This window comes from Pristiophorus japonicus, chromosome 2 (genome assembly GCF_044704955.1).
Source record: "Pristiophorus japonicus isolate sPriJap1 chromosome 2, sPriJap1.hap1, whole genome shotgun sequence".
In the NCBI taxonomy this organism is placed as follows: Eukaryota; Metazoa; Chordata; class Chondrichthyes; family Pristiophoridae; genus Pristiophorus; species Pristiophorus japonicus.
In genome coordinates, this window is record NC_091978.1 from 10,505,274 (window position 1) to 10,529,887 (window position 24,614).

General features: G+C 47.2%; 1 protein-coding gene across 2 annotated transcripts in view; it reads left to right on the top strand.

The window, feature by feature from the left end:
* Positions 1–24,614, top strand: part of dok1b (docking protein 1b) — a 109,442-nt gene that overhangs the window by 79,115 nt on the left and 5,713 nt on the right. For both annotated transcript variants that reach the window (XM_070866770.1, XM_070866771.1), the window contains exons 2-4: positions 1,251–1,553; positions 6,833–6,917; positions 17,070–17,242. In XM_070866770.1, the coding sequence (XP_070722871.1) occupies positions 1,251–1,553; positions 6,833–6,917; positions 17,070–17,242 (561 nt within the window). The remainder of the gene's footprint in view (positions 1–1,250; positions 1,554–6,832; positions 6,918–17,069; positions 17,243–24,614) is intronic.

A 24,614-nucleotide genomic window follows, 5' to 3' on the forward strand; every position in this document is an offset into this window, starting at 1 on the left:
GGATAGACAAGATAGAGGCAGAGAGGTTGTTTCCACTGGTCGGGGAGACTAGAACTAGGGGGCACAGCCTCAAAATACGGGGAGCCAATTTAAAACCAAGTTGAGAAGGAATTTCTTCTCCCAGAGGGTTGTGAATCTGTGGAATTCTCTGCCCAAGGAAGCAGTTGAGGCTAGCTCTTTGAATGTATTCAATCACAGATAGATAGACTTTTAACCAATAAGGGAATTAAGGGTCATGGGGAGCGGGCGGGTAAGTGGAGCTGAGTCCACGGCCAGATCAGCCATGATCTTTTTGAGTGGCAGAGCAGGCTTGAGGGACTACTCCTGTTCCTAATTCTTATGTTCTTCTGTTCTTATGTTCTTATGAATTTCTTCTCTCAGACGGTTGTGAATCTGTGGAATTCGCTGCCTCAGAGAGCTGTGGAAGCCGGGACATTGAATAAATTTAAGACAGAGATAGACACTTTCTTAACTGATAAGGGAATAAGGGGTTATGGGGAGCGGGCGGGGAAGTGGACCTGAGTCCATGATCGGATCAGCTATGATCGTATTAAATGGTGGAGCAGGCTTGAGGGGCCGTATGGACTACTCCTGTTCCTATTTCTTATGATCTGATGTTATGTTCTTATCAGGCTGGAGGGGCTGGATGACCTCTTCCAGTTCCTGTTCCTATAATAGTTCAAAAGCTGCCTCAAATGATGCCAAGGAGGCTAGCTGATCAAGGACGATCCATGTAAGATTAGATGTGTATTCAGTAATTTTGCTTAATCCATCTTTTTGTAGACTGTGACTTGACCGATGCATTGGATTGGGTAGGCTTTTTATTTTTATTCGTTCCTGGGATGTGGGCGTCGCTGGCAAGTCCGGCATTTATTGCCCATCCCAACTTGCCCCTTGAGAAGGAGGTGGTGAGCCGCCGCTGCAGTCCGTGTGGTGAAGGTGCTCCCACAGTGATGTTAGGGAGGGAGTTCCAGGATTTTGACCCAGCGACGGTGAAGGAACGGCCGATATATTTCCAAGTCAGGATGGTGTGTGACTGGGAGGGGAACGTGGAGGTGGTGGTGGTCCCATGCGCCTGCTGCCCTTGTCCTTCTAGGTGGTAGAGGTCGCCGGTTTGGGAGGTGCTGCCGAAGAAGCCTTGGCGAGTTGCTGTGGTGCATCTTGTAGACGGTACACAGTCGCCAGCTGTGGCAGGCAATTGGCTCCTTGCCTTCCATGGTCCATTACATTTTTGTATTGTGTTTTTGCAGAAACATTGGAAGAAGAATTGGTTTGTCTTGTATCCGGCCAGCCAGTACGGAATCTCCCGGCTAGAATTCTATGACAGCAAGGATGGGGTCAACGTCTCTGAGAAGCAAGCCACCAAAAAACTGGACAAAAAGATCATCCGGCTGTCGGACTGCATCAGCATTGCGCAGTTGCCGAGTGAAGTTTGCCCCAAGGAATCCATGTCTGCCTTCACCATCGAAACAGGAGAAAAATTGTACACCTTCGCTGCAGAAAAGCAGACCAGCGCCGAATGGGTCGAAAGACTCTGTGAAACTGCTTTCCCGGTGAGTTGAACACATGTCAACAACCCTGGAGAGGGTGCAGAGGAGATTTACCAGAATGGTAATAGGAATCAGAATGATGCAGCACAGAAGGAAGCTATTCGGCCCATCGTGCCTGTGCCGGGCTCTATGGTAGAGCGATCCGATCACTCCCAAACCCCTACTCTCTCCCCAGAGACCTGCATTTTTTTTTTCCATTCCACAGTGTGTTTATCCAATTCTCCTTTGAAAGTTACACTTGAATCTGCTTCAACCTCTCAGCCAGTGCGTTCCAGATCACAACTCGCTGCATTAAAAAAAAATTAACTCCTGTCACCTCTGGTTCTTTTGCCAATCGCCCCAAATCAGTGTCCTCTGGTTACCGACCCTCCTGCCAGTGGTAACAGTTTCTCCTTATTTATTCTATCAAAACCATTTATGATTTTGAACAACTCCGATCAAATATCCTCTTTACCTTCGCTGCTCTAAGGAGAACAATCTCAGTTTCTCCCGTCTCTCCACATAACTGAGTCCCTCATAGAAACATAGAAAATAGGTGCAGGAGTAGGCCATTCGGCCCTTCGAGCCTGCAACACCATTCAATATGATCATGGCTGATCATGCAACTTCAGTACCCCATTCCTGCTTTCTCTCCATGCCCCTTGATCCCTTTAGCTGTAAGAGCCACATCTAACTCCCTTTTGAATATATCTAAAGAACTGGCCTCAACAACTTTCTGTGGTAGGGAATTCCACAGGTTCACAATTCTCTGAGTGAAGAAGTTTCTCCTCATCTCGGTCCTAAATGACTTACCCCTTATCCTTAGACTGTGACCCCTGGTTCTGGACTTCCCCAACATCGGGAACATTCTTCCTGCATCTAACCTGTTCAATCCTGTCAGAATTTTATATGTTTCTATGAGATCCCCTCTCATTTTTCTAAACTCCAGTGAATATAAGCCTAGTCGATCCAGTCTTTCTTCATATGTCAATCTTACCATCCTGGGAATCAGTCTGGTGAACCTTTGCTGCACTCCCTAAATAGCAAGAATGTCCTTCCTCAGATTAGGAGTCCAAAACTGTACACAATACTCAAGGTGTGGTCTCACCAAGGTCCTGTAAAACTGCAGTAAGACCTCCCTACTCCTATACTCAAATCCGCTCACTATGAAGGCCAGCATGCCATTTGCTTTCTTTACTGCCTGCTGTACCTGCATGCCTACCTTCATTGACTGATGAACCATGACTCCCAAGTCTCATTGCACCTCCCCTTTTACTAATCTGCCGCCATTCAGATAATCTGCCTTCCTGTTTTTGCCACCAAAGTGGATAACCTCACACTTATTCACATTATACTGCATCTTGCATTGCATTTGCTCATTCACTTAACCCTGGAACCATTCTTGTAAATCTCCTCTGTACCCTCTCTAAGACCTTGACATGTTTTCTAAAATGCGCTGCCCAGAACTGGACACACTATTCCAGCTGAGGCCTAACCAGTTTTTTAGAAAGGAGTCACATAACTTCCTTGCTTTTGTACTCCACGCCTCTATTAATAAAGCCCAGGATCACGTATGCTTTTTTTTAACAGCCTTCTCAACCTGCCCTGCCACCTTCAAAGAATTGTGTACATACACCCCCAGATCACTGTTCCTGTAACCCCTTTAAAATTGTACCATTTAATTTATATCGCCTCTCCTCATTCTGCCCACCAAAATGTAACATTTCACACTTCTCTGCATTAAATTGCATCTGCCATGCATCTGCCCATTTCACCAGTCTTGTCTACGTCCTCCTGAAATCAGTTACTATCCTCCTTATTGTTTACCACATTTACAAGTTTCGTGTCATCTGCAGACTTTGAAATCATGTCCAGTATACCTCAGTCCAGGTCATTAATATCATCATTATCGTAGGCAGTCCCTCGGAATCGAGGAAGACTTGCTTCCACTCTTAAAATGAGTTCTTAGGTGCCTGAACAGTCCAATACAAGAACCACAGTCCCTGTAACAGGTGGGACAGATAGTCGTTGAGGGAAAGGGAGGGTGGGACTGGTTTGCAGCACAGTCCTTCCGCTGCCTGCGCTTGATTTCTGCATTCTCTCGGCGATGAGACTCGAGGTGCTCAGCGCCCTCCCGATGCACTTCGGGCGGTCTTTGGCCAGGGAATCCCAGGTGTCAGCGGGGATCTTGCACTTTATCAGGGAGGCTTTGACGGTGTTCCTTGTTTCCTCTGCCCACCTTTGGCTCGTTTGCCATTAATATACCTGTATATCAAAAAGAGCAGTGGTCCCAATGGTGACCTCTGGAGGAACTCAACTGACTCCCTTCCAGTCTGAAAAACAGCCCTTCACCTCTACTCTCTGCTTTCTGCCACTTAGTCAATTTTGTATCCAAGTCAACATGGATTTATGAAAGGGAAATCCTGCTAGACAAATCTAGAGTTTTTTTGAGGATGTAACTGGTAGAGTGCACAAGGGAGAATCAGTGGATGTGGTGTATTTGGACTTTCAAAAGGCTTTTGACAAGGTCCCACACAAGAGATTGATGTGCAAAATTAAAGCACATGGTATTGGGGGTAATGTACTGACGTGGATAGAGAACTGGTTGGTAGACAGAAAGCAGAGAGTCGGGATAAACGGATCCTTTTCAGAATGGCAGGCAGTGACTAGTGGGGTGCCGCAAGGCTCAGTGCTGGGACCCCAGCTATTTACAATATACATCAATGATTTGGATGAGGGAATTGAGTGTAATATCTCCAAGTTTGCAGATGACACTAAGCTGGGTGGCGGTGTGAGCTGTGAGGAGGACGCTAAAAGGCTGCAGGGTGATTTGGACAGGTTAGGTGAGTGAGCAAACGCATGGCAGATGCAGTATAATGTGGATAAATGTGAGGTTATCCACTTTGGTGGCAAAACACGAAGGCAGAATATTATCTACATGGTGGCAGATTAGGAAAAGGGGAGGTGCAACGAGACCTGGGTGTCATGGTTCATCAGTCATTGAAAGTTGGCATACAGGTACAGCAGGCAGTGAAGAAGGCAAATGGTATGTTGGCCTTCATAGCTAGGGGTTTTGAGTATAGGAGCAGCGAGGTCTTACTGCAGTGGTACAGGGCCTTAGTGAGGCCTCACCTGGAATATTGTGTTCAGTTTTGGTCTCCTAATCTTGAGGAAGGACGTTCTTGCTATTGAGGGAGTGCAGCGAAGGTTCACCAGACTGATTCCCGGGATGGCAGGACTGACATATGAGGAGAGACTGGATCGACTGGGCCTGTATTCACTAGAGTTTAGAAGGATGAGGGGGGATCTCATTGAAACATATAAAATTTTGACGGGACTGGAAAGGTTAGATGCAGGAAGAATGTTCGCGATGTTGGAGAAGTCCAGAACCAGGCGACATAGTCTAAGGATAAGAGGTAAGCCATTTTGGACTGTGAGGAGAAACTTCTTCACTCAGAGTTGTGAACCTGTGGAATTCCCTACCACAGAGAGTTGTTGATGCCAGTTCATTGGCTATGTTCAAGAGGGAGTTAGATGTGGCCCTTACGGCTAAAGGGATCAAGAGGTATGGAGAGAAAGCAGGAAAGGGGTACTGAAGGAATGATCAGCCATGATATTGAATGGTGGTGCAGGCTCGAAAGGCCGAATGGCCTACTCCACCTATTTTCTATGTTTCTATACTGCCACTATCCCTTTAATTTTGCTAACACGTCTATTATGTGGTACTTTGTCAAAGGATTTTTCAGTCATGTGGAGAGACTTGAGAACATAAGAACATAAGAATTAGGAACAGGAGTAGGCCATCTAGCCCCTCGAGCCTACTCCGCCACTCAATAAGATCATGGCTGATCTGATCATGGACTCGGCTCCACTTCCCTGCCCGCTCCCCATAACCCTTTACTCCCTTATCGCTCAAAAATTTGTCTATCTCCGCCTTAAATATATTCAATGACCCAGCCTCCACAGCTCTCTGGGGCAGAGAATTCCATAGATTTACAATCCTCTGAGAAGAAATTCCTCTTCATCTCAGTTTTAAATGGGCGGCCCCTTATTCTAAGACTATGTCCCCTAGTTTTAGTTTCCCCTGTGGGTGCAAATATCCTCTCTGCATCCACCTTGTCGAGCCCCCTCATGTTATAAGTTACAATAAGGTCACCTCTCATTCTTCTGAACTCCAATGAGTAGAGGCCCTACATACTCAACCTATCCTCCTAAGTCAACCCCCTCAACTCTGGAATCAACCTAGTGAACCTTCTCTGAACTGCTTCCAGTGCAAGCATATCCTTCGTTAAATCCTGTGCACAGTGATCCAGGTGTGGCCTCACCAATACCCTGTACAGTTGTAGCAGAGTAAAGCTCCCTCTATTGTCCCATCAAACACTCTCAGAAATGTATTTCTGCCTTTGTGTGTTAATGGATCAGAACATCCTTGGACAGGAAAATTCCCCAGAAAACAATCACAATTTCATAGCCTCTGGTTTATTCAGTTAGTCTATCTAGAATTATTTTTAAATAGCGCCTCCCTTCTCGACCCTGCACAGGCCCCTGCTCCCATGTAGGAATGCAGACTGCAACACAGTGAGAACTGCCTCAGGTCAGAAGATGAGGAAGAGTAAAATCTGAACATTTTGTTGATCACGTCAAGCATCTGGATTTATGCCGTTATAACTGGAAGTTGAAGTCATTAAAATGGAAAACACTGAAAATGGGGAAAAAATGCGATCCATTCCTTTTATTCATTCTCCGGTTGTGGGCGTTGCGTTGCTGGCAAGGCCGGCATTTATTGTTCATCCCTAGTTGCCTTGAGGGGGTGTGGTGGTGGTGGTCTGCTTTCTTGAACCAACTGAGTGGCTCATTAGACCACTTCAGAGAGCAGTTAATTGTCAACCCGCTTTGGTGTGGGGACTGGAGTCACATGTCGGCCCAGACCGGGTAAGGACGGCAGGTTTCCTTCTCTAAAGGACATCAGCGAACCAGTTGGGTTTTTACGACAATCTCACGGCTTCACATGATCACCTTTTACTCAGACCAGCTTTTTACTTCTGTTTTTTTTTATTTAACTGAATTCAAATTCTGGTATCGTGGGATTTGAACTCGTATTCTCTGGATTACTCACCCAGTAACTTGACCACTACACCACCCAAGGTCACCACCATAGGCAGTTCCTCGGAATAGAGGAAGACTTGCTTCCACTCTAAAAATGAGTCCTTGGGTAGCTGAACAGTCGAATACAAGATAGCTGCAGTACCGCATCCATTTGATGAGCCTCCTGTTTAAAGGTGTCTCCCTCTCTTTCATTGTAGCCTCCCGCTGCTGATCCCTGTTGTGGAGCGAACTCGAAACCTCTGCAGATGGCGGAGAACAGTATCTACTATTCACGAGCCGAAGGTAAGCTCGGCTGGCATCCTTTGTCTCTTTGTCTCCGTCTTCTCCTCCTCCGCAAGTCGTAGATGGCTTTCCCAGTTTGTAAATGTAGGATCCATCATGACAATGAGCTCACTTCCTTGCCAATCACGCTCGAATTCACTGTAGCTTGGCTTTGTTTATTTGTTCAAATGCACAACCTCGGAGAAAGACTTGCATTTATATAGCGCCTTTCACAACCTCAGGACGTCCCAAAGCGCTTACAGCCAATGAAGTACTTTATGGAGTGCAGTCACTGTTGTAATGTAGGAAACGCGGCAGCCAATTTGCGCACAGCAAGCTCCCACATAACAGCAATGTGATAATGACCGGATACTCTTTTTAGTGAGGTTGATTGAGGGATAAATATTGGCCCAGGACACCGTGGATAACTGGTCTGCCCTTCTTCGAAATAGTGCACTGGGATCTTTTACACTACTGAAGAGAAGTTAGAAGCACCCAGGCTCCTCTTTCTCACCTCTGTGGGTTGATTTAACATGGGGAGGGGAGGTGATGGTTGGGGGGGGAGGGGGGGGGAGGGTGCGCGCTGGGGGCATGGTCCCCGTGTGGCGCTCAGCAATGACCTGGGCCAGTTGAATTTCTGGAGCTCATTGAATAACGCAGAAATGTGCCCTGCCCGGAACAGGGGCGAGTGACACCAGGAGAGGTGAGCGGGAGCAAGAATTGGGTTGGGGGTCCGAGGGATCCAAGGGAACGGTCCCCATCCGCTTTCTGCCTTGGGCACCTAATTACCATGCATCTCTAGGTGCTTTACATGAGGTAGGAGAACAGAAAGTGGGTGGTAATCAAAAGCAGGGTTTGAAGAGGAGCATTAAAGTGGTCAGGCAGTTGGTGTTTATGGAAAGATGTTCCAAGAACATGGAAGTTGAAGGCTGTGCAAAGTGATGACACTGGCTCGATGGGCCAAATGGCCTTATCCTGTCCTCCATCGAGAGCACTGCATTCAGTTTTGGTCTTGCATATACTTGCATTGGAGGCAGTTTTGAGAAGGTTCACGAGGTTGATTCCTGAGATGAAGGGATTGTCTTGTGAAGCAAGATTGGGCCTATATGCATTGGAGTTTAGAAGACTGCGAGGTGATCTTACTGAAACGTATAAGATTCTGAGGGGGCTTGACTGGGTAGATGCAGAGAGGATGTTTCACCTTGTGGGGGAATCTAGAACTAGGGGGCGTAGTTTCAGAATAAGGGGTCACCCATTTAAAACGGAGATGAGGAGGAATTTCTTCTCTGAGGGTCATGAATCTTTGGAATTCTCTGCCCCAGAGAGCGGTGGAGGCTGGGACATTGAATATATTTAAGGCGGAGATGGACAGATTTTTGAGCGATAAGGGAGTAAAGGGTTATGGGGAGCGGGCAGGGAAGTGGAGCTGAGTCCATGATCAGATCAGCCATGATCTTATTGAATGGTGGAGCAGGCTCGAGGGGCCAAATGGCCGACTTCTGCTCCTATTTCTTATGTTTTTATGTAACAATTCTATGAGTAGTGGAGTAAAGGAGAGGGAGTTGTACAATAAACCAAAGCTGGAGAAATGTATGCTGGGATGAAGGGGTAGGGAATGGTATGTTAGTGTGATGGTTACTGTACTGAGTAATCTCTAGGCCCGGACTAATAATCCACTGAGTTCAAATCCCACCATGACAGTTTGAGAATTGGAATTCAGTTTATTTTTTAACAAGTAGAAATAAAACGTTGGTGTCAGTAAAAGTGACCATGAGGCTGTTGGATTGTGATTTTAAAAACCCAACTGGTTCACAGATTTCCTTCAGGGAAGGCAACCTGCCGTCCTTCTGTGATCAGGGTCTATATGTGACTCCCGTCCCCCACACCAACGTGGTTGATTCTTATATGCCCTCTGAAGTGGCCAAGCGAGATACTCCATTTAGGGCAACTAGGGATGTGCAATAAATGTCGGCCTTGCCAGCGGTGCCCACAACCTGAGAACGAAGTACAGTAAAATGGTGGAAAAAAATATGCCCTGACGGTTGGGAAGTTAGTGGAGGTCCCACAAAGATTGGGGTAAAGAATAAACAAGATTCAGTGCAGGATTGGGTACGAAGGGTAGAGTTCTGGATCAGTCGGAGTTTAATGAGCTCAGGAGGCTCTTGAGAATGACGTTAAAGATACCGTTCTTGAGGTAACGACAAAGGTGCACTTTACAGCCAATTAAGTACTTTTGGAGTGTAGTCACTGTTGTAATGTAAGAAACGCGGCAGCCATTTTACGCACAGCAAGCTCCCACAAATAGCAATGTGATAATGACCAGATAATCTGTTTTTTAATGATGGCGATAAATATTGGCCCCAGGTATAGTTATAGTATTAGGCAGTTCCTTGTATCAAGGCTGACCTGCTTCCACAACAAAAAGGGATGAGTTCACAGGTGTTTCAATGTGGGACCTGACATTCCAGGTCCCGAACTACATGCTGAAGGGTGGAAGATGCCTGTGCGTGGATTCTTTTAACGTAGGGTGGCCGTTGCACACCAGCCACCACACGGGCTTGACCGAGCTAAGCCTTGGTCCAGTGGTAAGGGTTAACCAACACGACTGGAAACATGCTCTGCTGCACAGACCTAATGCGCACGCGTGCTCCTACGATCCATAGACCCACACTGCGATCTATGGCCCAGGACACCGGGGATAACTCCCTTGCTCCTCTTCAAATTGATATTGCTGAGATTCTTTACGGCCACCTAAGACGGCAGACGGGGCCTCGGTTTAACGTCTCATACGAAAGGTTCATCTTTCCAGAACAGAAACCCCCATCGCTTTCTCACCACAACATAGAAACATAGAAAACATAGAAAATAGGTGCAGGAGTCGGCCATTCGGCCCTTCTAGCCTGCACCGCCATTCAATGAGTTCATGGCTGAACATGCAACTTCAGTACCCCATTCCTGCTTTCTCACCATACCCCTTGATTCCCCTAGTAATAGAAACATAGAAAACAACATCCAGCTGTTAAACAAGCCCAGTGTCTTGGCCCTCAGTCACTCTTCCTGACAACACATTCCAACTGTTGAAGTACTTCCTGCCTAAACTTGCCCTTCACGCCCCTTGAAGCAATGCTGTCTTGGTGCATCTGAAATTATTGCTACATTATCTAAGACATTTGCAGCACAGAAACAAGCCAGTCGATCCAACAGGTCCATGCCGGTGTTTATGCCCCACAAAAGGCTCCTCCCACCCTTCTTCATCTAACCCTATCATAAGGGGTTGGTGCCAGAAGATTGGCAAATTGCAAATGTTACACCCAAGTTTAAATAAGGGTGTAAAGATAAACCCCGCAATAAGAGGCCGGTCAGTTTAACATCGGCAGTGGGGAAGCTTTTAGAAACGATAATCAGAGACAAAATGAACAGTCACTTGGGCAAGCGTGGACTAATTAAGGAAAGCCAGCACGGATTTGATAAAGGTAAATCGTGTTTAACCAACTTGATCGAGTTTTTTTTGATGAGGTAACAGAGAGGGTTGATGAGGGTGATGCGGTTGATGTGATGTACATGGATTTCCAACAGGCGTTCGACGAAGTGCCACATAACAGGCTTGCCAGCAAAGTTGAAGCCCATGGAATAAATGGGACACTTGCAGCATGGTTACAAAATTGGCTAAGTGACAGGAGACAGAGGGGCCGAAATTGTCCTCCACCGAATACGCAGCGCACCTGCCGTGTTCAGCTGTTTTTACCGCAGCGGTAAAATTCCGCTCTTTGGCTTTTTTTTTTCCGAGTGGCCCGGAAGTCGGTCATGATGAGGGCGGACGTGCGGAGGTTCGGTAAATAGAAGGGCAGAAGTGGGGGGGGATGCGGAGTATCCGCCGTTGTCACTCATCAGCGTAGCATGATGACACCATCACGCTGGTGCATCACCATGTCTTTCTCCTTCACTTAAAGGGGAGAGCCGCTGCGAGCTCTGACATTCTTTAAGTTAGGTCCACTCGGCCGCCAGGGAGGTTTCAGATGGACCAGCGGCCTGGCACCAAAGAGGGGGTGTCAGGCTGCCTGTTGGCGGCCCGGCCGAACTCGGGGGTGGGGGGGGGAATGGGGCATAATTGTCGTCCCAACATGGCAGTTGGCTGACAAAAAAAAAAAGATGGCGGCCGCGGCAGTGCGCCCTCCCCTTTAATGAAAGCCGCACCGCCATTTTACAAGCAATGCACACACACACTGCACCGGCAGAAAAAGCTGTCGGTGGCACCGAGTGGTGGCAGCAAGATTTTCTTGCTGGAATTTCACGTTTACGTAGGCACATCAGCGGTGCGCACTTTGATGACGCGCTTAGGACGGATCGGCAGCAGCGGAGCGGTAGTGGTGGGGGGGGGGGGGGGGGGGAGCGGGTCACCGTCGGAATAGCGCAGGAGCGGAGTTTTCAAAATGGTGGCCATTCGGCGAAAAATCGGTGCCCATTCCACTCCGCAGCGTGGCCGACAATTTCCGGCGGTAACAGGCCTTAAGGGAAGGGGCAATTTCAGCCCCAGAGAGTAATGGTGAACGGCTGTTTTTCAGACTGAAGGAAGGTATACAGTGGTGGTCCCCAGGGGTCGGTACTGGGACCACTGCTTTGCTTGATATAGATTAATGACTTGGATGTGGGTGTACAGGGCACAATTTGCATGTGGGTGTACAGGGCAAAATTTGCATGTGGGTGTACAGGGCAAAATTTGCAGATGACACAAAACTTGGAAGTATAATGAACAGTGAGGGGGTGAGTGATAGACTTCAGGAGGACATCGACAGGCTGGTGGAATGGGCGGACACGTGGCAGATGAAATTTTACACAGAAAAGTGCAAAGTGATACATTTTGGTAGAAAGAATGAAGAGAGGGAAAAAAAATAAAGGATACAATCCTAAATGGGGTGCATGAACAGAGGGACCTGGGGGTATATATGTGCACAAATCGTTGAAGGTGACAGGACAGGTTGAGAAAGTGGTTAAAAAAGCTTACGGAATCCTGGGCTTCATAAATAGAGGCATAGAGTACAAACGCGTGGAAATTAGGATGAAGCTGTATGAAACATTGGTTTGGCCTCAACTGGAGTATTGTGTCCAATTCTGGGCACTGCACTTTAGGAAGGATGTGAAGGCCTTTGAGAGGGTGCAGAAAAGATTTACGAGAATGATTCCATGGATGAGGGACTTCAGTTATGTGGAGAAGCTGGGGTTGTTCTCCCTGGAGCAGAGGAGGTTGAGAGAAGATTTTTGTAGAGGTGTTCAAAATCATGGAGGGTCTGGGCAGAGGAGATAGAGCGAAACTGTTCCCATTGGCGGAAGGGTCAAGAACCAGAGGACACGGATTTAAGGCGATTGGCAAAAGAACCAAAGGTGACATAAAAAAAAACATTTTTACGCAGCGAGTGGTTAGGATCTGGAATGCACGGCCTGAGAGGGTGAAGTAGGCAGACTCAATCGTGGCTTTCAAAAGGGAGTTGGATAAGTCCTGAGAGGGAAAATTTGGCAGGGCTACGGGGAAAGGGCGGGGGAGTGGAACTAGCTGAAGTGCTCTTGCAGAGAGCCGGCACGGACTCGACAGGCCGAATTAGCCGCCTTCCGTCCCGTAACCATTCTGTGATTCTATATATTTTCCATTCCTTTCTTCCTCATGTGTTTATCTAGCTACTTCTTCATTATCAACCACACAGCCTATTTTAGTGCCATTTGCAAACTTCTTAATCATACGCCCAACATTCAAGTTTTCGCACAATTTCCAGTGCCTCTATCTTTTTTAAAATATGGAGACCAGAACTGTTCAAAGTACTCCAAGTGTGGTCTAACCAAGATTATATGCAAGTTTAACATAACATCTCTGCTTTTCAATTCAGAACCTCTAGAAATGGACCCCAGTGCTTTTTTATGGCTTTATTGACCTTCTTTGCTCCATTTATTTTATTATGTTTGACAAATCTGTTGAGAGTTTTTTGAGGTTGTAACTGGCAGAATAGATAAGGGGGAACCAGTGGATGTGATGTATTTGGATTTTCAGAAGGCATTCAATAAGGTGCCACACAAGAGGTTATTAAACAAAATTTGGGCTTATGGGATTGGGTAATATATTAGCATGGATTGAGGATTGGTTAACAGACAGAGAGTAGGAATAAACGGTTCATTTTTGGGTTGGCAGGCTGTAACTAGTGCCGCAAGGATCAGTGCTTGGGCCCCAGCTGTTCACAATCTATAACAATGATTTGGATGAGGGGACCAAATGTAATATATCCAAGTTTGCTGATGATACAAAGCTTGGTGGGAATGTAAGTTGTGAGGAGGATGCAAAGGGGCTTCAAGAGGATATAGACAGGCTAAGTGAGTGGGCAAGAACATGGCAAATGGAATTATGGGCCCAAGTTTCCACACGCGCCTAGAACGGTGCAGTCCCGACCTGGACGCCCGTTTTTCGCGCCACAAAGTGCGCCTAAAAAAAACCTCGGTATTCTCCACCTCCCTGCAGGTCCTCTGGCCCTCGGCGCAGCCAGCACGAGCTGTGGGGGGGCGGAGCCAGGTCCCTGCGCTGAAAACAGTGCCGGGACCTCTGCACATGCGCGCTACAGTGGGCACGCAAGTGCAGTAGCTCCAGGCGCCCAAAACTGTGTGGGAGGGGCCCGAAGCACGCAGCCCCTAGCCCTGGCTGAATGGCCTCACTGGGACTGCGTGAATAAGGCTCCTCCCACGGCCAGCTCCTGCTCCCCCCCCCCCCCCCCCCCCCGACCAGACCCGACACTCGCTCCCCACCCCCTGCCTCCGGACCAGACCCGACACCCGCTCTACCCCCCCCCCCCCGGACCAGACCAGACCCGACACCCGCTCCCGCCCCTGCCTCCGGACCAGACCCGACACCCGCGCGCCCCCCCCACCACCCCCGACTGACCCGACCTGCGCTCCTGTTCCCGCTCCCCGCCTGCCCGACTCGACCCGACCCGACCCGCGCTCCTGTTCCCGCTCCCCGCCCCCCGACTGGACCCAACCCGACCCGCGCTCCCGCCCCCACTGGACCCGACCCGACTCCTGCTCCCGGACTGGATCCGACCTGACCCCTCTCTCTCCCCCCCTCTCTCTCCCCCCCTCTCTCCCCCCCTCTCTCCTCCCCCCCCCCCTCTCTCTCCCCCCCCCCTCTCTCTTCCCCCCCCCTCTCTCTCTCTCTCTCGCTCTCTCTCTCTCTCTCTCTCTCTCTCTCTCTCTCTCTCTCTCTTCCCCCCCGACCCAACCCAACGCCACCTACCTGTAAATCTGGTGCTGGGGACGGGCCCTGCCTGAAGTCTCGGGCCGGCCCGTTCAGCCTTCGGTCCCGAAAGGCCTGCCTGAAGCACTTTCACACAGGCAGGAAGATGGTTTATTTAATCTTTTCTTTGCTTATAAATGTTTATTCAGGTTGGATTTATTTGTGTAATATTTGTATAAGGATTTATTATAGAATTTAATGAGTTCCCTCCCCCCCCCACCTCGTTCTGGCCGCCTAATTTGTAACCTGCGCCTGATTTTTTAATGTGTAGAACAGGTTTTTTCAGTTCTACAAAAATCTTCACTTGCTCCATTCTACTTTAGTTTGGAGTACGTTTTCACTGTGGAAACTTTCAAATCAGGCGTCAGTGGCCGGACACGCCCCCTTTTGAAGAAAAAATTCTGTTCCAAAGTAGAACTGTTCTACCTGACTAGAACTGCAGGAAAATAAAATGTGGAGAATTGCGATTTCTAAGATAGTCCGTTCTCCACCAGTTGCTCCTAAAAATCAGGCACAAATCATGTGGAAACTTGGGCCCATAATGTGGAGAAATGTGAAGTTATCCACTTTGGTAGGAAAAGCAGAGTATTTTTTAAATGGTGAGAGATTGGGAAATGTTGGTGTTCAGAGGGACCTGGGTGTCCTTGTACACAAATCACTGAAAGATAACCTGTGGGTACAGTAAGCAATTAAGAAAGCAAATGGTATGTTTGCCTTTATTGCAAGAGGATTTGAGTATAAAAGTAAAGATGTCTTCTGGAATTAAATAGGCCCCTCGTGAGACCACACCTGGAGTATTGTGTGCAGTTTTGGTCTCCTTACCTAAGGAAGGATATACTTGCGATTGAGGGAGTGCAACGCAGGTTCACCAGACTGATTCCTGGGATGGGGGGATTGTCCTATGAGGAAAGATTGAGTCCACTAGGCCTATATTCCCTAGTGTTTAGAAGAATGAGAGGTGATCTCATTGAAACATACAAAATTGTTGCAGGGCTGGAGGGTAGATACAGGGAGGATATTTCCCCCTCTGGCTGGAGAATCTAGAACCAGGGGTCACAGTCTCAGATTAAGGGGTCGGCCATTTAGGACTGAGATGAGGAGAAATTTCTTCACTCAGAGGGTGGTGAATCTTTGGAATTCTCTACACCAGAGGGCTGTGGATGCTCAGTCGTTGAGTATATTCAAGACATAGATTGATAGATTTTTGGATATTACGGGGTATGGGGATAGTGCAGGAAAACGGAGTTGAGGTAGAAGATCAGCCATGATCTTATTGGATGGCGGAGCAGGTTTGAGGGGCCTAATGACCTACTCCTGGTATTATTTCTTACGTTCTTTTAGTGATTTGTCTACCTGTACCCCCTGATCCCTCTGTTCCTCTAACCCATTAAACACTTATATTCCAAGGAGCATATGTCACTTTAATTCGCTGCTCCACTCCCACTCTGATCTTTCTGCCCTCGGTCTCCTACACTGTTCCAACAAAGCTTAACGTAAGCTCGAGGAACAGCACCTCATCTTTCGTTTAGGCACTTTACAGCCTTCTGGACTCAACATCGAGTTCAACAATTTCACACCATAACCTCTGTCCCTATTTTTTTGTGTCTCTTTCTCATGGCAGCTGCTGATGGCCTATTCCTGCTCCTATTTCTTGTATCCTTATGTCCAGCACAGACCCATTGTGCATTTTGAAAGTGCGATCCAATTAATCCCATTCCCTGCTCTTTCCCTTTTCAAGTCTATATCCAAATACCTAGTTTGTTTAGCTGCAAGGTGATTAACTGAACACTGTTTGCAGCTTTGAAATGTTTTAAAAAGGAAATGTTTGTCTCATAAAGTGGAAAGGATGAGACAAATCTGTGTTTTTAAATAAAGGAAAGAGCAGATCCAGGCTTTAGAAATTGAAAAAGAAACACCTATTCTCAGAAGGTGGCCAATGTTGGGCCATTTATTGCCCATCCCTAGTTGCCCTGAGGTGAAGTTCTACGAAAGGCGCTATATAAATGCTCCTTTCTTTTCACCCTTCCTCTTTATTTTCTTCCAGCTTTCCAGTCTTCTTTCTCTCTTTCTTGCTTTCTCTCAGTCTTTCATTTTTTCTTTCTTTCTCTCCCTCTAGTCAGCTAGTGGCTCAGTGGGTAGCACTCTCGCCTCTGAGTCAGGAGGTTGTGGTTGCAAATCCCACTCCAGGAGCTTGGGCACAAAAATCTAGGCTGACACTCCCAGTGCAGTGATGAGGGAGTGCTGCACTGTCGGAGGTGCCGTCTTTCGGATGAGATGTTAATCCGTGGCCCCTTCTGCCCCCTCAGATGGCCGTAAAAGATCCCATGGCACTATTTTGAAGATGAGCAGGGGAGTTCTCCCCGGTGTCCTGGGGCCAATGTTTATCCCTCAATCAACATCACAAAAAAACAGATCATCTGGTCATTATCACAGTGCTGTTTGTGGGAGCTTGCTGTGTGCAAATTGGCTGCTGCGTTTCCCACATTACAACAGTGACTAGACTTCAAAAGTACTTCATTGCGTGTAAAGTGCTTTGGGAAGTCCGGTGGTCGTGATAGGTGCTATATAAATGCAAGCCTTTTTTCTTTCTCTCTTGCTGTCTTTATTTCTTTCCATCTCGCCTTTCCTTGCCTTTCCTTTCTTTACTTTCTCTCTTTCTTTCTTTCTTTCTTTCTTTCTTTCTTTCTTTCTTTCTTTCTTTCTTTCTTTCTTTCTTTCTTTCTTTCTTGCTTTCTCTCTTTCTTTCTTTCTTGCTTTCTCTCTTTCTCGCTTTCGCTCTCTCTCTTTCTCGCTTTCTCTCTCTCTCTTTCTCGCTTTCTCTCTCTCTCTTTCTCTCTCTCTCTCTTTCGTCACGACCCAATCTTATGATTAAATAGCAATGCTTCCTTTTTCGTTCCCTTGTGCAGTGAACGAGTTCTGGGTGAACGTGCAGAAGACGGAAGCGGCAGAGAGGTGTGATCTCATTGGGACGTACATTCTCAAAGCAGACCGGGAGAGCATTCTACTGAAAGACACCAAAACCGAGCAAGTTCTCTTCAAATGGCCATACAAGCTGCTGCGACGTTATGGCCGAGACAAGGTAAACTGTCAGCGGTGTCCAGCCAGGCATTTCGGAGTTTAGCTGTGGGCTGCAAAGCCATATAAGGGAATTCACCATCGAGTTCCTGTTAGTAAGAACACACTGTGGCCTCCTGCATATCCCCTGTTTTAATCATTCCACCATTGGCACTTTCAGCTGCCTCGACACTAAGATCTCCCTAAACATCTCCACCTCTCTGCACCTAAAACCTACCCCTGGAAGCATTTAGTCACCTGTCCTAATATCTCCTTATGTGTCTCAGTGTCAATTGTTGTCTGATAACACTCCTGTGAAGCGCTTGTTTCACTGTTATAAAAATAGCTGACAAAGGGCTGTTTGACTGACAGCTAAAAGTCATCCAATCGGGTACCGGCATGTCTGTTAACTTTCCGACTGGCGTGGCAAGACAGTAAGCCGCAAATATGCCCGGGTTCGGGCGACCAATTGCATGGGGGTGGTGTGGTTATGTGATGACGCCTTCAGGACTATGTCCGACCAGAGTTGGCAACCCTTCTTGCAGTTATACAGGTGAGACCACCTGCCATCCCGGGAATCAGTCTGGTGAACTGGCAGGACTGTCGTATGAGGAGAGATTGGGTCGACTAGACCTGTATTCACTAGAGTTTAGAAAAATGAGAGGGGATCTCATTGAAACGTATACAATACTGACTGGGTTGGACAGACTGGATGCGGGGAGGATGTTTCCCCGGGCTGGGAAGTCTAGAACAAGGGGTCACAGTCTCAGGATCTGGGGTAGGAAATTTAGGACCGAGATGAGGAGAAATGTTTTCACTCAGAGGGTGGTGAACGTATGGAATTCTCTACCACAGAAGGCAGTGGAGGCCAAGTCACTGAATATATTTAAGGAATTGACAGGGTAGATTCTGAGAGGTTGCCTGCCCCTATTTTCTATGTTTCTTGAGCCTGTTCCGCCATGCCAGCAAATGGCTTGCTGGCCTTCATAGCGAGAGGATTTGAGTATAGGAGCAGGGAGGTCTTACTGCAGTTGTACAGGGCCTTGGTGAGACCATACCTTGAGTATTGTGTGCAGTTTTGGACTCCTAATCTGAGGAAGGACATTCTTGCTATTGAGGGAGTGCAGCAAAGGTTCACCAGACTGATGCACGGAATGACAGGTCTGACATATGAAGAAAGACTGGATCGACTAGGCTTGTATTCAATGGAATTTAGAAGAATGAGAGGGGATCTCATATAAAATTCTGACGGGATTGGACAGGTTAGATGCAGGAAGAATGTTCCCAATGTTGGGGAAGTCCAGAACCAGGGGTCACAGTCTAAGGGTAAGGGGTAAGACATTTAGGACCGAGATGAGGAGAAACTTCTTCACTCAGAGAGTTGTGAGCCTGTGGAATTCTCTACCACAGAAAGTTGTTGAAGCCAGTTCGTTAGATATATTCAAGAGGGACTTAGATGTGGCCCTTACGGCTAAAGAGATCAAGGGATATGGAGAGAAAGCAGGAATGGGGTACTGAAGTTGCATGATCAGCCATGATCATATTGAATGGTGGTGCAGGCTCGAAGGGCCGAATGGGCTACTCCCGCACCTATTTTCTATGTTTCTATGTAATGCCACACTCCCTGCTCTTTCCCCCTAGCCCAGCAAATTTTTCCTCTTCAAGTATTTATCCAATTCCCTTTTGAAAGTTACTATTCAATCTGAAACTGCTTCCACCGCACTTTCAGGCAGTGCATTCCAAATCATAACAACTCGCTTCGTTAAAAATATTCCCCTCCTCTCTTTCTCCCCACCCACGGTTCTTTTGGCAATTATCTTAAATCTGAGCCTCTGGTTATTGATCCTCCTGCTTACTTCAAAGACGTATTCTGATGCATTTAACTCGCTAATACCGCAGGGAGCTGCCAGATGGCTCCCAAAAAAATACAGCTATCCAAAGCTAATCCTTGTCGGCATAGATGCTGAGAGGCTGTTTCCGCTGGCTGGAGAGTCTAGAAGTAGGGGCTGGATTTTTAGCTTTGCTCATTTCGGGGCGGAAATGGCGGCGGGGCGGTTAAGTTTGCGCCCGGGAACAGTTTGCGCCTCAGTCAGCAAAATTCGTCAGCTGGGTCCTGAGTGTGGGGCAGGGCGCTAAGGGAGGCGTTACACACCTCTCGTAGGGTGCTCGGCCGGCTGAGCAAGTGAAAATCCTGAGCTCAACAGCCAGCCTCAGAGAGGCCTGGGGGAGGAGAAAAAAAACAGCCAAAACATTCCCAATAAATAACTCCCACCATCACAACATAAATGAGGGGGACTTTACTTACCTCACTGAGGCTGCTGCAGCTCGGACCGCCCGCTCCACGGAGTGCTACGGGTTGGGCGGGAGGCAAAAAGCGAGCTGGTGTCACAACCAGGTGCATCGCACACTGGCTCGCCTCTTCCGGGCAGTAATGCTCTGCACCCCGAGGAAACCGGCCGCGAAAACCTCGGTGGGGCGCTGGAAGCTGGCCTACCGCCCGAAAGGCTAACCCTCCGGGGCGCCAAAATGGGAGGCAGAAGACTGAAAATCCAGCCTAAGCTTGGGTCCTAGACTCAGGACAAGGGAGCGGCCATTTAGGATTGAGATGAGGAGGAATTTCGTCACTCGGAGGGTGATGAATCTTTGGAATTCTCTACCCCCAGAGGCCTGTGGATGCTCAGTCGTTGAGTATATTCAAGGCTGGGATCGATAGATTTTTGGACTCTGGAGGAATCAAGGGATGTGGGGATCGGGTGAGGAAAGTGAAGTTCAGCCATGGTCTTATTGAATGGCGGAGCAGGCTCAAGGGGCCGAATGGCCTACTCCTGCTCCTATTTCGTCTGTTCTTTAAATCATTTCATATACACACACACACATTTGATTGGAAACTAATACCACAGGATAGCAAATTCACTCTTTACACCATTGGTTACCAACAGGTTATTTAGAAAACATCTTGGTGCATCCTAAATATAATTTGATTGTGGTCGCAAGGGTGATAACTGCAGATAACCTGCTGCTCACGACATCTCTACTCGACCGCAACATTGCACATTTTTTTTTCATTCCTCGGTGCAAGGCAACGTGACCTTTGACACCGTGCATCACCCGCTGCGTTTATTTTTCCGACTCTAGATGTTAAAAGTTTTATTCGAGATTGCTGCACAGAGGAAGTGGCTCACCAGAGGAAATCCAGTTCCGAGACTCTTGACGCATCCTCCGCACTTGTGTGGTTCAGCGCTGCTCAGTGACTTGACGTCTAGTTGCATTGCAGGCCGAAGCCCGGCTCCCATTTTACTTTGTGCGCGCATTGCACGAGCTTTTTAAAAAAAAATATATAAACTGTTAAGTAGAATTGACAGCACAGACACCGCCATTCAGCTAAGCTTTCTGCTCCACACCAGTCTCCTCCCACTCGACTTACTTCATCTAATCCCATCAGCACAACCTTCCGTTTGTTTCTGCCTCATGCATTTCTCCAGCTTCCCCTTAACTGTATCTGTGCTCTTCTTGCCAATGTGGCAGCGGGTTCCACATTCTAACCACTCTCTGGGTAAAGATGTTTCTCCTTATTTTCTTATTGGATTTATTTGTGACTATCTTAATCTTTATGGCGCCTCGTTTTCTTTGGAACAGCGGAGGCTGAAGGGGGAGGGACCTTATTGAGGTATATAAAATTATGAGGGGCCTAGATAGAGTGGATAGGAAGGACCTGTTTCCCTTGGCAGAGGGTCAACAACCCAAGGGCATAGAAGACCCACACTTCTTTATTACATGTAGATTTTAAGTAATTGGGGAGAGGTTTAGAGGGGATTTGAGGGGAAATTGCTTCACCCAGAGGGGGGAGGGGTCTGGATCTTACTGCCTGAAAGGGTGGTAGAGGCAGAAACCCTCACCACATTTAAAAAATACTTGGATGTGCACCTGAAGTGCCATAACCTACAGGGCTATGGACCAAGAGCTGGAAAGTGGGATTAGGCTGGATAGCTCTTTGTTGGCCGGCACGGACACAATGGGCCGAAATGGCCTCCTTCCGTGCTGTAAATTTCTATGATTGGTCTCCCCTGCAAATGGAAACATCCTCTCCATGTTGACCCTATCGAACCCCTTCATAATTTTAAAGAGCTCTATCAGGTTGTTTTCATTGTTTACAGCATAAGTGCATTTAAGGAGAAGCTGGATAAGTACATGAGGGAGAAAGTAATAGGATATAGTGATGGGGTTTGATGAAGAGGGGTGGGAGGAGGCCTATGTGGAGGCTAAATGCCAGTATGGACCAGTTGGGCCGGATGGCCTGTTTCTGTGCTGTAAACTCAATAGTAACTCAATGTTTGTACACTTCCGTTTAAAAAAAAAAAATAAAAAAAAAAAAAAAAAATTGCTCCTGGATGCAGGCTTCGCTGTTAAGGACAGCATTTATTTCCCATCCCTAATTGCCCTTGAGAAGGTGGTGGTGAGCCACCGCCTTGAACCACTGCAGTCCGTGTGGTGAAGGTGCTCCCACAGTGCTGTTAGGGATGTAGTTTCAGGATTTTGACCAAGCGACGATGAAAGAACAGTGATGTACTTCCAAGTCAGGATGGAGTATAAAAGCAGGGAAGTCTTGCTACAGCTATACAGGGTATTAGTGAGGCCACACCTGGAATACTGCATGCAGTTTTGGTTTCCATATTTACGAAAAGATATAATTGCTTTGGAGACAGTTCAGAGAAAGTTCACTGGGTTGATTCCGAGGATGGGGGGGTTGACTTATGAGGAAAGGTTGAGTAGGTTGGGTCTCTACTCATTGGAATTCAGAAGAATGAGAGGTGATCTTATCAAAACGTATAAGATTATGAGGGGGCTTGACAAGGTGGATGCAGAGAGGATGTTTCCACTGATGGGGGAGACTAGAACTAGAGGGCACAATCTTAGAATAGGGGCCGCCCATTTAAAACTGAGATGAGGAGAAATTTCTTCTTTCAGATGGTTGTAAATCTGTGGAATTTGCTGCCTCAGAGAGCTGTGAAAGCTGGGACATTGAATACATTTAAGACAGAGATAGACAGTTTCTTAACCGATAAGGGGTTATGGGGAGCGGGCGGGGAAGTGGACCTGAGTCCATGATCGGTTCAGCCATGATCTTATTGAATGGCGGAACAGGCTCGAGGGGCCGTATGGCCTACTCCTGCTCCTATTTCTTATATGTGTGACTTGGAGGGGAACTTGCAGGTGGTGGTGTTCCCATGCGCCTGCTGCCTTCATCTTTCTAGGTTGTGGAGGTCGTAGGTTTGGGAGCTGCTGCCGAAGAAATTTGTAACGTTGTGGCTGAGGCTGTTTAAGAATGAGATGTTTTGTACTTGAGCAATGTGTAATTAAGCACGAGAGGAACCCTGTTGAGTGCATGCCTACTGTAGAATTGAAATCCAGGGTCTCTTGTATTGAAAGCTATAACCAAGGAGAATATACCAGAGAGTCTGAAATAAAAGCAGCCACTACATTACCACACCACCTTTAGTGTTTATCGGCCATCACAAAGAAGATTGAATGGCTGACTTGCATTCATTTTGCATCTCAACATGGCTCGAAAACCTCTCAATGCAGCATGGTCTCCGCCATGGCTCAGTGGGGAACACACTCGCCTCTGAGCCCCAAGGTTGTGTCAGTTCACAGCCCACACCAGAGACTTGAGCACAAACATTTAGGCTGACATATACCCCTTGATCTCGCTGTTCATGCACCCCCTTTTAGGATTGTACTATTTTATTTATATTTCCTCCCCTTATTCTTCCTACCAAAATGTAAATGTATCACTTTGCACTTTTCTGTGTTAAATTTCACCTGCCACGTGTCCACCCATTCCACCAACCTGTCTATGTCCTCTTGAAGTCTATCACTATCCTCCTCACTGTTCACTATACTTCCAAGTTTTGTGTCATCTGCAAATTTTGAAATTGTGCCCTATACCCCCACATTGCAAGAAAAGCAGTGGTCCCAGTACCAATCCCTGGGGAACACCACTGTATACCTTCCTCCAGTCCAAAAAACAACCGTTCACCACTACTCTCTGTTTCCTGTCACTTAGTCAAATTCTTATCCATTCTACTGCTGTCCCATTTATTCCATGGACTTCAACTTTGCTGGCACTATTGTGTGGCACTTTGTCGAACGCCTTTTGGAAATCCATATACATCATGTCAACCACATAAGGGAGAGGTGCAACGAGACCTAGGTGTCATGGTACATCAGTCATTGAAAGTTGGCATGCAGGTACAGCAGGCAGTGAAGAAGGCAAATGGCATGTTGGCCTTCATAGCGAGAGGATTTAAGTATAGGAGCAGGGAGGTCTTACTGCAGTTGTACAGGGCCTTGGTTAGGCCACACCTTGAGTATTGTGTACAGTTTTGGTCTCCTAATTTGAGGAAGGACATTCTTGCTATTGAGGGAGAGCAGCGAAGGTTCACCAGACTGATTCCCGGGATGGCAGGACTGACATATGAAGAAAGACTGGATCGGCTAGGCCTATATTCACTTGAATTTAGAAGAATGAGAGGGGATCTCATAGAAACATATAAAATTCTGACAGGATTGGGCAGGTTAGATGCAGGAAGAATGTTTCCGATGTTGAGGAAGTCCAGAACCAGGGGTCACAGTCTAAGGATAAGGGGTAAGCCATTTAGGACCGAGATGAGGAGAAACTTCTTCACTCAGAGAATTGTGAACCTGTGGAATTCTCTACCACAGAATGTTGTTGAGGCCAGTTCATTAGATATATTCAAAAGGGAATTAGATGTGGCCCTTACGGCTAAAGGGATCAAGCGGTATGGAGAGAAAGCAGGAATGGGGTTCTGAAGTTGTAAAAGTGATCAGCCATGATCATATTGAATGGTGGTGCAGGCTCGAAGGGCCGAATAGCCTACTCCTGCACCTATTTGCTATGTTTCTACCACATTGCCCTCATCAATTCTCTCTGTTACCTCATCAAAAAAACTCAATCGAGTTGGTTAAACACGATTTGCCTTTAACAAATCCGTGCTGGCTTTCCTTAATTGTTCACTTGTCCAAGTGACTATTAATTTTGTCCCTGATTACTGTTTCTAAAAGCTTCCCCAATATCAAGGTTAAACTGACCGGCCTATAGTTGCTGGGTTTATCTTTACACCTTTTTGCACAAGGGCTTAATATTTTCAATATTCCAGCCCTCTGGCACCAACCCCTATCTATGGAGGATTGGAATATTATGGCTAGTACCTCCGCAATTTCCGCCCTCAATTCCCTCAGTGTCCTTGGATGCATCCCATTTGGTCCTTATCTTTAAGTACAGCCAGCCTTTCTAGTACCTCATTGTCATGTATCTTACATTATTATATATAACTGTATCCTAACATGCTATACATGACTGTAATAAGATATGACCT